At 40.9% G+C, this 14,532-nt stretch overlaps 1 protein-coding gene across 2 annotated transcripts in view; it reads right to left on the reverse strand.

Moving 5' to 3' along the window:
• Positions 1-19: 19 nt before the first annotated feature.
• Positions 20-14,532, reverse strand: part of TMEM59 (transmembrane protein 59) — a 17,641-nt gene continuing 3,128 nt past the window's right edge. Inside the window, exons 2-8 of one of the 2 annotated variants that reach the window (XM_014578760.4) lie at positions 11,283-11,388; positions 8,587-8,681; positions 8,224-8,376; positions 7,843-7,921; positions 6,972-7,050; positions 5,381-5,489; positions 20-3,123 (exon numbers count right to left, since the gene is read on the reverse strand). In XM_014578760.4, the coding sequence (XP_014434246.1) occupies positions 2,971-3,123; positions 5,381-5,489; positions 6,972-7,050; positions 7,843-7,921; positions 8,224-8,376; positions 8,587-8,681; positions 11,283-11,388 (774 nt within the window). In that variant the 3' untranslated portion in view covers positions 20-2,970. Of the gene's footprint in view, positions 3,127-5,380; positions 5,490-6,971; positions 7,051-7,842; positions 7,922-8,223; positions 8,377-8,586; positions 8,682-11,282; positions 11,389-14,532 lie in introns of both variants that reach the window. The other variant, XM_006133467.5, reaches the window with a different exon arrangement.

Genomic DNA, 14,532 nt, shown 5'->3' on the forward strand with positions numbered 1-14,532 from the left:
CGTTTCAAGTAACAATGCCCAAGATTTGAACCTTTGTTTATTCTTTTCCTTCCTTTCATTTCTGGTTTCCAGAAGTTTAAGTAGATATTACAGCTCAATATTAAAAAACTAGAAACTGTTAATTAACCCAATTATTTAAAAATTTAAACATTTGAAAACAGCCACCTTTAGAAAAACGAAGTGAGAAGAACAGTTTTACATGCATGAGTTAAAATTGAAGTCATTGACAATTAGAGCTATACATTGTACTGAAACAGGCAACTGGACAATTATACTTTCAGTGAAGCGATAAACATTTACACATCACAGGGGAAAAAAAACAGATTCAAAGAACATTTACAATGCCGGTTATAAAGATTTGGGATAACTAAAGTGTTATTGAAACTGTCCTGCAGACAAAGGTAGTGCAAAGAATACCAGCAATGGCCACTGGTATGAAGTCTGTATTTGCATCTTAAGCTATCATTGCTCAAGGTGCATTGAATATTAGTACATCAGCATTCTGCATTTAACAAGGCTGTGTACTTAAGTACATGACTGCATAGAAATGAGTCTTGGGACAATTGCTACTACAATACAGAAAAAAAGCTAATTTTTAAAGCACTACACAAACAACTTTCACATTGAGATCCTTGCAAAAACCTAAATGTTTAGAGATGTTAAGAAGAGCATTGCACTCCAACTTTCATAGTTAAGTCAGATCCTCTTTCAATGCCACATCAACCAAAAGTTACATAGTAATTGGGCAAACATTCAATGTTTGTATTTTAACACAGTAGACACCCCTCAACTTATACCTTAATGACAAAAAAATGTAAGGTGCACATGATTTTAAAGAACAGATTTATAGCAGCTCTGTGTATGCTTAACACACAATTGCAAGCACCACAGTGTATGTGGTACGCACTTCAAGTATGGACCCATAATGCATAAGCTATATAGTCCTCAAAATTTGCCCATTCGGCAACCATCTTCGCCTCCCACTCAACCAAAACTTTAATTAAAACCAGAACAGCAAGTTATGTAATGAGTTACTCTGGAACATCTCAAATACAATTTTTGCTAGTGTACAAAAAGCTATGCAAAAACCAGTATCTATTGCTTACTTCTAACCTGAATGTAGATATAATCAGACATTTTAAAAAAAGCGCTAATAACTCTGGCCAAAATAAGATATTTAGGCCAGTTTCTAAATTTTTGCAAAGGGGTTTTAAGGAAAACCATCACAGCGCCTTCTTCAAGATATCTAGCAGGCACAAGATTATAGCTGCTATAGGAAAGAACAAACCTGTGTTGAACAGGTTAGCTAGAATAATCATCTCAAGTTTTTTACTGATTGTAAAAACAAATGGTCTGTACAGGATAAACTTAACACAAATAGTCTTTAAAGTGCTACCAGACTAACAAAACATGTAGATGGTATCGAGCTTTCGTGGGCACAGCCACAAAAGCTCATGATACCATTTACATGTTTTGTTAGTAAAATAACGTTTACAATTCAGAAGCTTCAGGGGGTAGCAGAGTTAGTCTGGTAGCACTTTAAAGACTAACGTAGCAGAATGAGGTCAAGTTACATATGCAGTAAAAGCTATGCTATCCAGCACTTTTATAGCACTTTCTGGCTGGTAAAGTTACATTTCTGGTCTTCAGTAAAAGTTTGGTTTCTAGTCTGGTTGGCACAGGACCACCAGGCTCCCTGGAAGCAGGGACACATCCCTGCTGCTCCTGAACAGAGGAGCTGCCATGGAAGTTGTGCACTGACCCTGCAGCTTTCATTGATGAGGAACCATGGCCAATGGGAGCTGTGGAGACAGTGCTGTGGCCAGAAGAGCTTGCAGAGCCACCTAGCTGCATCTCTACCTAGGAGAGGCAAGGACATTTTGCTGCTTGTGGGGAGCTGCCCGAGGTGAGCACCATCTGGAGCCAGCACCCTGAAACTCCTTCCTGGAGTCTGAACACTGCACCCTCTCCTGCACAGTGAAGCCCTCAGCCCTAACCTGGAGTCCCTCCTCCTGCACACTGGCCCAACCACCTCCTACACCCCAGCCCTTGCCCCAGTTTAGTTAACCAGAATGTTTCATTAACCAGCAGCCCCTCATCCCCATTCCTTCAATGTACCAGATTAATCTTTTACTGTATTAGAGGGATGCTGTAGGTGAATCTCATACTGAATGTATAATGGTTAACTGCAAGCCATAGCAAAAGGCTACATTTATTCTGTTTTCAGTAATTAATTTGTTTGACAATGGAACAACTGGACCCAACTGGTTAACTAAAGGGAAGTCTTTGGAAAGAGTATAATCTAACCTAAGAAGTTCTTGAAGAGTTGAAGGCTAAAGTTTGTCAAAAGAATAAATATGCACGTCACATTGTGTGTGTAAGATAAAAAGGTCCTTAAAATTTGCATTTGACAGTGAGAGCTCAGTCTGCAATACCTCATTAATGCTCTGCATATTGACAACAGTAAAAAAAAAATTTATTTTAAGGAAAAAGGTTTAAGGTTTTTGCAAAGACATTAACAGATAATACAAAATTACTGCCAATAGTTTTCCTACTAATGTTCTTATTCACAACCAAAAATGCCCAGCCTAAGCATCTTCTGCCCACTTATTTATACCATACTTTTACAGAGCTAATTCTGCTCTTACATCATAGAAAAATTAGAAGTGACTGATTGAATGTGCCATGGTACAAGTGTAGAGAGCATGCTTAGTTTTTGGTAAGCAAAAAGGACACATTGCCAACTCTAGTAAAAGCAGTTACATATGTTTGGGAGAAGTCTACAAATTAAAGATGTTTTCCTCTAGTAGTGAAAAGAATTGATTCCATGAGAGACTGATTTGATTCTGTAACTTTATTTGCATTTAACACTGACCATTAAGCCCTGCATTTAAAGAAACCCTAAAAAAACCCCACCAGGAATTGATAGAACTGCTAGAATTAGCCTATTAAATTCTTTTTAAAAAGTATTTAAATAGTTGAATGAGCCAGATTAACTTTTGTAGGTAGAGCTCCTGCTTCTTCATGTTCATCAGTCTTGCAACGAACAACAAGAAGAGCAGAAGATGGGTATCTGGTCAGATTTTGTTCATTCATGTACTCCAAGTCTCCATAGATGCTCAGCTTCTGAAATAATTAAACTTGTTTTAAAGAGATATTACAGATTCTGAATGCACAATCGAGACATGCTCAGCCATAAGAACACAGACTGGACACAGTGGGTCAGACTAACAGTCAAGCTACCCCATTCATCTAGTTTTCAGCCATGGCCAATGCCAGGTGTTTCACAGGAAAGAAACATAACCTGTAATCAAGTGATCCATTCCTTGTTACCTATTCGTATCTGCCAGCATATAACTATGATCACACACTTCTCAGTGAGGTTTTGCAGCTGAAGCACTGCTTGAATATTATATAACACTATTTCCCAGGACATCTAAAATTCATGTTAACAGCAGAATTTGAGTCTAAGGCTAAGACTAACATGTTCTGGTCAGAATGAGTGGTACTCATATGCCAGCTTCAGCTCCTAAAAAGTATCAGTCTTGCTTTTTTTGGAGGAAGGTGAGTGGAGGATGTCAGTTCAGCCAGGCCTTTCCCCCCATAAGATTCCTACCACTCACCACATCACATTCATAGGCTCCTGCCATTCTCAGCCTTTTCATCATCCTTACTGCCCTATGTCTCACTCTGCTCCCACAAAAGAGAACTAGAAACAGCTTCCAGTTGTCAAGCATGTTACCATAGGGAAGAGGGTTTCTAACCCGAGAGAAAGACAGAGGCCCACAACAAAATTAGGAGGAATGTTACTCAGACTAAAAAATGCAAAATGTGAACTCTACAACACGAGGATTCCAATTTTGTGGGCACATACAAATTGAGTAGATGACACATCCACTACATCTTTAAATAAGTGTTATTTACAAAATGGTAGCAGAGCAGGAAGTGCTGGAGGTGCCTGCCTTTCAACCTTTAGCCCTGTGATCAGAGTATTCAGCTGGGCTGGGGTTGATCTGGGTTTAATTCCTTTGTCTGATAGGAAGCAAAGATTTGAACTTGAGTCTCCCACATGGCAAGACAGCCCTAAGCCAGTGAGACTCAATCAGTGGCCCTCTGGCCAAGTGTGGCACACTAGACAGTGCTTAGTTTGTAGTGAAGATGCCAGCATTCAGGCTTGGCAAAAATTAAGCATTGGCTGGGTGGCCAGAGCATGGTGGCTGCTGTCTGGGTCCCCAGCTCTGAAAACTGAAGGCAGTGCTCACACCGAGCTGGTGCCCAGCCAGCAGCCACTGCTGTCCAGCCACTTAACCAGTGCTTAATTTGCACCAGGCCTGAATTCCAGAACCTCTCTCATTACAAAGCAAGTACTACTAATAACTCTGATTAACAACTTTAATTAAAGAAAAGGTAGAAACACTAATACTTATGTCACAATCAAGGTCTTTATTGACAGTTATTACTCTATACTATCTGTATCATTGTCAGCCTTCTGTGCAAATGGTCTACTTATAAAATTCTCTAACTGGTCCATAGGTAAATCTAATCAAGTATCACTGCCCTAGTAAGTACTGGGATATGGGAGGGTACTCTATATCACATCTCAGTCTTTCTTGCTGATGTTGTTCCACTGCATGTAAACACTGCAATTAAATAATTATTGGAATAAGAACATGAACTTGGGCCTCCCCACAGAGGGGGAAGCCCTAGCTGTGTCACTGCAGTCATTTCCCTATCTGTGTCACTTACACATAGTGGAACAGCTTCAACAAGTATATGAATAGTCATTAAGCTAAAGTGTTAAAATGGACTACAGCCTCATGATTATGGGCACTCACTTTGGGAAACACACATTTAGGTCTTTGGTCCAGTTACTTTAGTTTAACTTTGGAAGATTAAGACCTGCCCCAAGTGCCATCCCATAGTCCAGTGAAGAGGGTGCCATTTGAGAGGCCAAAGAACAAATCCCAACTTCACAGCAGGCAGAGGGGATCACCCACATCCAATGAACTGCTTTATCTACTAGGCTAAAGGTCAGAAGGGAGGGACACCCCTCCCCACCTTGAACTTCTCCAGCCAGTCTATTTTAGGCTTTACATTTTCTTGTGTCTTTATTTTTAAAGGTGTCCCAGTACAAAGTACTTCATTTTGGGGGCAGATAAACATTTTGTTCACTCTAAGTCAAAAACATGCTAACTTTTTGATTTGCCAAAATGTTTAGTTCAATTCTAGCAGATTTTTCTTCAATTTTGAAGAACTGCCAGTGAACCAAAAAAACCTGCATACACACACCACCACACCACACCCTCAAGATCCTATAGCATTTCAGACACCAATTTAAATCGCTGCAAGGTGTTGTAAACTACAGAATAATTAGTTTTACCTCAGATGGAACATACTGCTGTACAGCTGTAGCAACAGTAGCACAACAAATCCAGAGCAGCACCAGTACGGAGAGAACAAGTGTAGTACTTAAAATCCAACCAGAGTTTCTGAAATTTAATGAGCATCATTAAAACAGGATATTCTGAGACATATGATGGACTTGAATGATCTCGACCTAGGATTGGTCAATTGCATGCATCTCTGGCAGTATCTAGGAAACCAGCCTCCCATCCCTCCTTAGTTACCTGGCTTCAGGTACTAAGTCAGGCAGTTTCTTTGTTCGATCCCAAGCTGACTTACTTTAAAACTATTTAGCACACAAGTCTCCCCACTAATTAGATATGAACCCATGACAGCTAAATCTAATTTTCTCTCTCCCTGGAATAATGAAGTTCTTAAGGCAGAAAAATAGCTGTCAACTGTTTAGCTTAATTCTAAAGAACATACTGTCCATACTCAGACTAATGGCCCACCTAGCCCAGTATCCTGTCTTCTAACAGTGGCCAGTGCCAGATGCTTCAGAATGAACGAATAGGAGGAGTGATCTATCCACTGTCAGCCAGCCTCAGCTTCTGGCAGCTGAACGTTTCAGATACCTGGAGCATGAGGGTGCTAACAGCACTGATGGCTCCATCCTCAAGTTACCCAATTCTTTTCTGAACCCAGTTACACTTCTGGCCTTCAACATTCCAGGGCACTCAGTTTCACAAGTTGATTGTGCAGTCCTCTCAAGTCAGCTGCCTACAAGGTGACCCACAGCTGAATACGCCTTCACGCAACACAAGATTTTCCTATTCACTATCTCCATGCCATTCATGATTTTAGAGTCCTCTATCACATCTCCCTTTGGTAACCTCTTTCCTAAGCTGATCAGTCCCAGTCTTTAATCTTCCCTCATGTGGAAGGGAATCATTTTTGTTGCCAAACTCTGTACTTTTTTTTCCTGTTTCTAAAGAATTTGTTTATATCCCATGACCAGGACTGCATGCAGTATTCAAAATGGCGGGGCGGGGGGCTGTTTTGATATCTGTTCCTTTCCTGTTATTAAGACTGTTAGCTTTGATTGCTACTGCACACTGAGGGGAAGTTTTTCCGTGAACTACCTACAATGGCACCAAGATCTTGCATGCAACTAATTTAGACCCCATTATGTTGTATGTCTAGAATCATGAGTGCATCCTTCTGCTAAATACCAAAGATTAGCAGAGCAAAGTTATTTTATCAACCTAGAAATAAAAGCTAAATTGCTTATTTATACAACATCACACTAGCCAGTTCTAAAGTACTACACAAATCGATTGCTTCATGCCCACATCTAAAAAACAAGTGAAATGTAGCAGTTTAACAGTTTGCAGCAATAGAGCAGTACTGTGGGACAGGAAAAGACAAATATGGTTAGGCTACACTATTTGGAGAGATTAGGTGCGCCATATGGGTAATATTCGTTTTCTTGAGAAGGAAGCGGTGAGCTCCAGCTCACAAGTGCTCATAACCACCCCTTTAACTCTGATGGAGTATGATGTGTAAAATATGACCTGTCTCTCATATCCTAACCTTTAAGGTTTTATAAGTCAGTAGAAGATACATACATAGAAAAACATTTGAAAAAGCTGTTGCCTTCCTCTTCAAAAAAACCTCTGTGTGTCTGAGACCCTCCAGGCTGTAGGTCTGTTGAAATATCACAATAGCAGCTCCATTACAAGGTTATAGTAAAAACACCATGATTTATATTTTAAAAACTCTAGAATACAGTCCCTATCTATACGAAGGCATAGCTAGTAGAAAGCTTTTTTTAAAACTGTTCTAATTCCAGTGTGGCAGAGGCATAAATACCATGCTACATTTTTAAAAGTAGTTTACTACACCTTCTGCTGCAAAATACACAGGGTGAATGAGCTTTTTCCTTGGTTGAAAATTTGACATAACAGCCATACTGGGTCAGACCAAAGGTCCATCTAGCCCAGTGTCCTGTCTGCCGATAGTGGCCAATATCAGATGGCCCAGAGGGAGGGATCACAACAGGTAATCCTCATGTGATCCCTCTCATCATCTACCTCCAGAGAAACAGAGGTTAGGGATACCATTCCTACCCATCCAGGCTAATAGATTCATGGAGATTAAGTTAATCAATGGCTATCTAGCTCTTTTTTGAACCCTGTTAAAGTCCTAGTCTTCACCACATCCTCGGGCAAGGAGTTCCACAGGTTGACTGTGTGCCAAGTGGAAAAAAACTTCCTTGTTTGTTTTAAATCTGCTGACTATTAATTTCATTGTGACCCTTAGTTCTTTTATTGTGGGAATAAGTAAATAACTTTTCCTTATTCACTTTTTCCCATACCAGTCATGATTTTATAGGCCTCTGTCATATCCCCCTTAGTCTCCTCTTTCCTATTTATTGACTTACTCTTGCAGATTATGAATATTTTCATTTGGTTCTTTGTAGAACCCAAACCAACTTACAAGATGTTTTGCTTAATGATTCTTTCAGATCCATTGTGTCTTGATCAAGCTGTGGAATATATTGAACTTCTGGCTTTGACTAAAACAATAATGAAAATAAGCGTAAGGTCTTATTTGTATTTCATAAGGTTTCAATTAACATTAAGTTTAGTCATCCTATAAGCATCATTTGCCAAAGAAATGGAAACATTTTGACACCATGCATTTAAGTTATTTTGCTTTTTACATTGCAAATCCAGTGATCATTAAAAAGAGACTGACTCCTGTTTGACATTAAGCAGTCACTTGCACATTCTATCTGTTCTGTGATTGGAAGAAGCAGAAGATTAGCACCCATGGCAAAGCCTCGTTTAAAAAAAACCAAACCACACAAGTAAGCACCTGGAATATAACTATTTTGCCATCATCTGCTTGAAGGTAGAAGGTCCATGAGGAAGTTATGAAGCTCTGTGCTGAGTCCATCATGTCACTCCAAAAGGATCTCACCATTGTCAGAGGGAAAAGGAGATGAATCCTTGGCATCAGGGACATTAACTGTAAACACATCACTAATTGGTTTTCAATTTGTTCTGTACATCATTAAACAATCTAAGACTGCCACCCAAACAAGGGTTTAGTCTTTAAATTGAGAGGAAAAAAATATTTACACACACCCCCCCACACCCACCCACCCTCAGAACTGGGAAACAACCTGAGCATGAAAAAACAAGCAGGTGGCATCTAACAAACATGCTGCATGCTTACTTGTTCTTGTCTCAATTCAGCAAATGGCTGTTGATTCTGGCATCCAAGATGGCAAGCATATTGTTCATCAGACTGGGAATATGCTTCAGTACAGGCTGCAAACAAGAGAAGTTGCATGTACTGGAAAATAATTTCACATTTTAAGGTAGCAAGCGAACACATGAATGCAAGGTATGGATACAGCCCAATAAGCACTCATGACAATTTTAAAAAGACTCCCAATCACACCTGAGAAATATGAGAGCAACGTACTACAGGTTGACCCTCCCAAATCCAGGACTTTGATCCAGTAACATCCGTGGTCCAGCTGAGTCAGGGATGTTGCTGGACTAAAGAGCCCCACAACAATGCAGGGGCTGGGGAGCTCTGGCTGGGACAGGCAGCATCTGGGGAGCCCCCACCCTGGCTTGGAAACCCCATCATCAAATGGGGACAGGCAGCAACTGCCTGGAGCTGGGCAGCCCTGGCCAGGGAACCCCACCAAACCCCTGGTGGCAGTGGGTCTGGGATGACTGGGCAGCCTCTATTAGGGAACCCCCAGCTGAAGTGGAGCTGCGGAGGCAGGTGGCCAGAATCCCCAGCAGCAGCATGGCCAGCCCTAGCAGCAGGGTGGGACAACTGGGTGGCCCTGGCTGGCAAACCCCCAGCAACAGCAGGAGTGCCCCAGCCAGGAACTCTGGAGAATACCCTGCAGCAGTGGGAGCGGCAGTGGCCAAGCGGACCCCGCTGGGGAACCAGGGTCAGCAGGGGGACAGCAAGGTGGAGAGCAGTGGCAGGGCAGGGCATCCCAGGGAGAGGAGCCTGGGAGCGGGGCAGCTAGGAGGGGAGCACTGACCTTCCCTGGTCTGGGACAGCTCAGCTCCTGAGGGCGCTGGACCAGGGAGGTCCAACCTGTAGTCCGAGGTTCTTTGGGCATAAAATCAGCTCAGACTCTATCCAGTAGAACAGGTAAGGATTTTGTACCTGAGATGACATGGATCATCATCAAGCTGAGCTCTGACAGACCCTCCCACATATCGTGAAAGAGTTCAAGTTTTGCCCTGGGAGATGAAACTGGGATCTCAGAAAGAAGCAAACTAGCAGGAAAAATTCAAACTTCAGAGAGCCATGACCTAACAAGGAACAAAGGAGGGCTTTATTCATCAGTGTTCCCTGAGTATAGTTAAACTTAACCAATTTCAAGCTCTATCAAAAACAGAGTCAGCTCTGCTTTTATTTCCAAACATCTTTAACATTTAAAATAAGAGGACAGACTAGCCATTACAGCACTGAAGCCAGAAGATTTAGATTCTATTTGTGGCTTAGCCACCCACTTGCTGTATGACCTTGGGGAAAAAGTGTCTATACCTGGGAAATCAGAGCATAGAAGTTAAGTGGGGATAATCCTCTCACTCGGATATCGTGACACTTCACCCAGAAGGCATAAAAGAACAGACTTGGTAAGTAAAAGTGAATACTAAACGGAAACACCTAGAGACAGATCTGAACATACCGGTCAAGAAGTATATCACCAAGCAATGAACCAAGTCAATTTTATAGACCACTGCAAATGATTAGGCAGAAGGCAACAGTCTAGGTGGCAGTGTTGTACAGGAAAGGAAGCAATAATTCAAGCTCTCTCCACATTTAGACTGTTGCTGCACCACCCCTTTTTAGGATATCCCTTGATGTGTGGTTTGGCAGCTGAAAAGAAATGCCTGTATCTCAGCTGTTTACAGGGTACTGCTTCTCTGCAGCACTAGCCGATTCCCGGCCCAGGTAACACAGCTCTTCATTGCATCGACATGTTTTTCCTCAACTCCCTGTTATTGGAATTAGCTACTGCCCCCTTTTGCCTTTAGCGCATTACTAAGCCTCTTTTTAGTGCTAAGTTGTCACTTAGCCACTTGTGGGATATATAGGAAGAACTGCTTCCTCTCTAGCTTTGCTTGGTTGGCACCATACTGAGATCAAAAGAATATGAATCTTAATGTTCATCAATTGCTTTAAAATCCTTGGCCAGAAGTACTACAGAACTGCAAAGAAATATTAGCTTGGTATAGAGTTTGTAACAAGTATTTTCAGTTTAATTACTGATGTTCCTGGTCTGATCTTTATAGCTAATGGTTTAAAGGATTAGTTGTGTCAATGTTAGATATTTAATGGCTTAATGCAGTAAGAAACTCAGTTCCCATGTTGTTCAACTACATGCGAGGTAGAGAAAATTAAGATTTGCTTTTCTTTCCATAGTAACCTGATTACGTTTTAGCTGAATAAGGACAAATTAATGATGTAGTATATAGTTCAAGATTTGTACTTTGAAAGCAAACATTTCAACTGAAGTGGACACAAAGCCACAGTCCCCACAAATAGACTGGGCCAGGAAAATTACTACAACTAATGCAAATTATTATGTTATGTCATTGCACAGTGCTGGAGTAAAAGGGACATCCTTCTCTTGAAAGTTACACTTTCAGTTAACCACTTTGTACCTAAAGTGACCTGGCTAAAAAGGACCCTTATGACTTAAAACACTCAAAGCAGAAGACCCTTTTTAAGGTCTGGGGAATTTTAAATGAGTGCACTATACCAATCTTTAGAGTTACACATCATTTTTTTAAAAAACTCAGATTGATAGCATCCCTTTATATGGTTCCACTCTTTCCTTCATTTGACTCTTCACATTAGATCTTATGGATGGAATATAGAATTTTTACCAGAGTCGCATTCCAGTTTGGTCCGATTCAAGTCAATTCCATCATCCACAAACTGACAAATAGAAAACAGTCTGCAGCCTCGCTGACATGCATACAGTTCCTCTTCCTGTGAAGTTACAAAGAAAAATAACATTGCTAAAGAGATTGTTAAATACCCCCCCAGAGGGTAGCAGCAAACAAACATTACTACTTTTCTGGGTATGATAGAACATTTTCCAGAACATTTTCCAGAGTGACTTAAACCTTAATGTCAGACAAACACTAATATTTGTACAGTCTGAAACAAGAGCAAATTATAGTTCTTTAAAAGTATTGGGCAACTCTGATATGGACTCGCTTAGTGCAAGCAGAACCCAGTTCTTAGTTCAGAAATATGAATGTGAAGGACTAGTCAACTAGTTGCTGGCACCCCCCCCCCACTTTGCTGCCTCAGAAAGAGGCAGCAAGGGGAGGAGGAGGTGGTGGTTGGAAGGAAGGGGGTACTTCAAAGCAGCAGCACTGCGTGGAGTATGGATCCTGGGATCAGCTAAGGACTCCACTCAGCACTGCTTTGAAACGCCGGGAGGAGCCTGACGCTGGGCTCCGCAGCATTTCAAAGCGGCAGCGCTGCCCGGAGTCAGCGGGAAGTCCTCAGCTGACCCCGGACTCCACAAGGTGCTTTCTCCTTTAAAGTGTAGCAACAGCCCTCGGGCTGTTTCAACACTTCAAAGGTGGAGTCACCCTATCCATAGTTGATGCAAATAGCATCAACTATTTGATTAGGGATGTTAAATTGTGGATAATTGACTATTCAGAAACTGAGCTGGCCTTGCAGAGACAACAACGATGCAAAATACTGTTTAATTAGCCAGTTAAACTTAACATTCAATCGGTTAACTAATTAAACAGACGCAGGCAGGGGGCCACTCCAGGGACTGTAGATAGGGACTGCTCCACGTCAGCTGCTTCTGGCCCCTTGCAGGGCTGCCAACTCCCAGTCTGCTGTGGCCCAGGTACTGGTTAACTGTTACCCGGTAAGCATCACCATTAACTGTTAAGGTTAACATTTACCCATTATCATCCCTAATAGACAGATCACTAAAGTTTTTTTTAAAAAAAAGAAAAGGAATAACTGAAAGGAGGAGAGTTTTAAAAAGAAAGATGCTAGCTGCTAAACAGTCAGAGTAGAACCTCTTAACCTTCACTAATCCACACAAAGTTGGTAGTCCTTACCTCAAAGATTTAGTGGCAAACACTATTAGTGAGGAGCTATAGTAAAGATGTACAGAATATTGTCAAACAATTCACCTATATATTATGGGACCTAATTAGAACTAAACAATTGTCAAAAATAAGTAGCCAAAGTACATTTTGAGGTGTAGTAGTCTAGTGTCATGGTAACTTGCCAAAATACTATTTAATGGTTATGCTGAGAAGAATATTCCTCTATGCAACTACAAAACTAAGATACAGCTATATAAATATAAATATAATTCATGTTCTTATTTGATTGTTGCTTTCTTCCTCACCCTCCACATGTAACAGCCTTAGATCTTAAGGGCAGAGGCCATACTGACTTCTCTGTACAATGCCCCAATCAAGACAGAATCTTCTGAATGCTACCATATTATGAAATAAAAACATAATGCTTTTCACAATAATTAAGAGCTATAGTATTGTGTTTACCAAGAAACTACTCACTTGGCTGAGAGAAACAATCCATTCTAATTACTAGAAGTAGCACGTGGCAGAGATATCAGTTCTGTAAGGAATACTTCATTTGAGGACTTGTTTACCCTCACAAGTTGTATATTTAGAGCAGTATCAATACAATTAAGGCAGTAAAATCTTCATAGTTGGTTCGTTTACTAAGTATAGCATATTTCCTTAGGAAAAGGGAATAAGTTACACGGATACAAAACAACTTTATATTGATATAACTACAGCTACACTAGATTGCATAACTAGGAGTTGAACCAGCACAGTTTCAGGTTAAAAGACTACATCCCCAATTAGAACCCTGATATTTAAGCAGTCTAAGGCTTTATAAAGACAATTACCTAACTGCCTGGCATTTTTTGAAAATTTACTTGCTTTTTTTTTTTTTTAATATAAAGCAAAGCAGTAAAAGGGATTAGAAAATATTCCATACTGTGGAACTAGGTATATTAAAGACAAGATAGGCAAGTAATACCTTTTATTGGACTAACTTCTGTTGGTGGAAAGCACAAGCCTTCAAAGTGCATCTGACTTCCCCAGACAGGAAAAACTCTAGTTTGTAACTTCCACCAACAAAAGCTGGCCCAGTAGAAGATATTGCCTCATCTTCCTTGTGTCACTCACATTAGAATCAACATAACCATAACACCACTAAAACAACTGAACATTTAACATTGTCCTGCATTTAATACCATATTAATCTGTTAACAGGAAAGCTCAAGACAGGTCTTTTGGCTCTGTCCACATCTTTATGGTTGTCACCATCTGCTTCAAATGGTAAAGAGAAACTTTGAATCAATTAAAAGAAAAAGGCAAACACACCACACCTTACTGTATAATCCACTGCAAAGAAAATGTGTTTCTTTCAGAAACAGAAGTTTTGCATCATGGGTAGCCACTCTTACCTTAGTGTGGCATGGAGCGGAAGCATATCAGGACCTTTGCCTTGCAGCGGGATGGTAAGATAGAGGCTTCTGCCTACTGGGGCATACCTGCCAGGGCTCAGAGCTTCAGCACAAGCAGGAGTGAAGTCCCAAGTGCTATCTAGCACAACCTACAAGGCTTAAGCCCTGACTCCCAGGTGGTGTGTCCCAGCTCCTGAACGTCTCAAAATGGTCATATGTGGGTCAGAAGGCCACAAGTAAGTTTGATGGCCGCTGTTCAATATGTTTTTGCAGTATGAAGCATCAGAACCACTGCCAAACTGGATCAAGTGTGTGTTTTTTTTAAAAAAAGAGCTCATTCTTGATTGTGTATCTAATAGAAATATCATGCTGCAGACAATGTCACAAATGTTGACATGCCTGTAAAACTGGCTTTGGCAAGGAGGATGTGCACACTGCTTCTCTTGAGAAATTGTAAAGTTTCTCTTTAATAAGCTAAATCAAACAATGAATGTTTCCAAAATAAAGTTGCCTGGCATCTCTATTTGGTAGCTCAGTACAGTAGACTTCCGATAATCCGGCACCTTTGGGACTCATGGGATGCTAGATTTTTGGATATGCTGGAGTATCAGGAGGTACTGTGGTGGGGGACTGACGGATTTGCCAGG

This window comes from Pelodiscus sinensis, chromosome 9 (assembly GCF_052426305.1).
Source record: "Pelodiscus sinensis isolate ZL-2025 chromosome 9, ASM5242630v1, whole genome shotgun sequence".
NCBI lineage: Eukaryota > Metazoa > Chordata > Testudines > Trionychidae > Pelodiscus > Pelodiscus sinensis.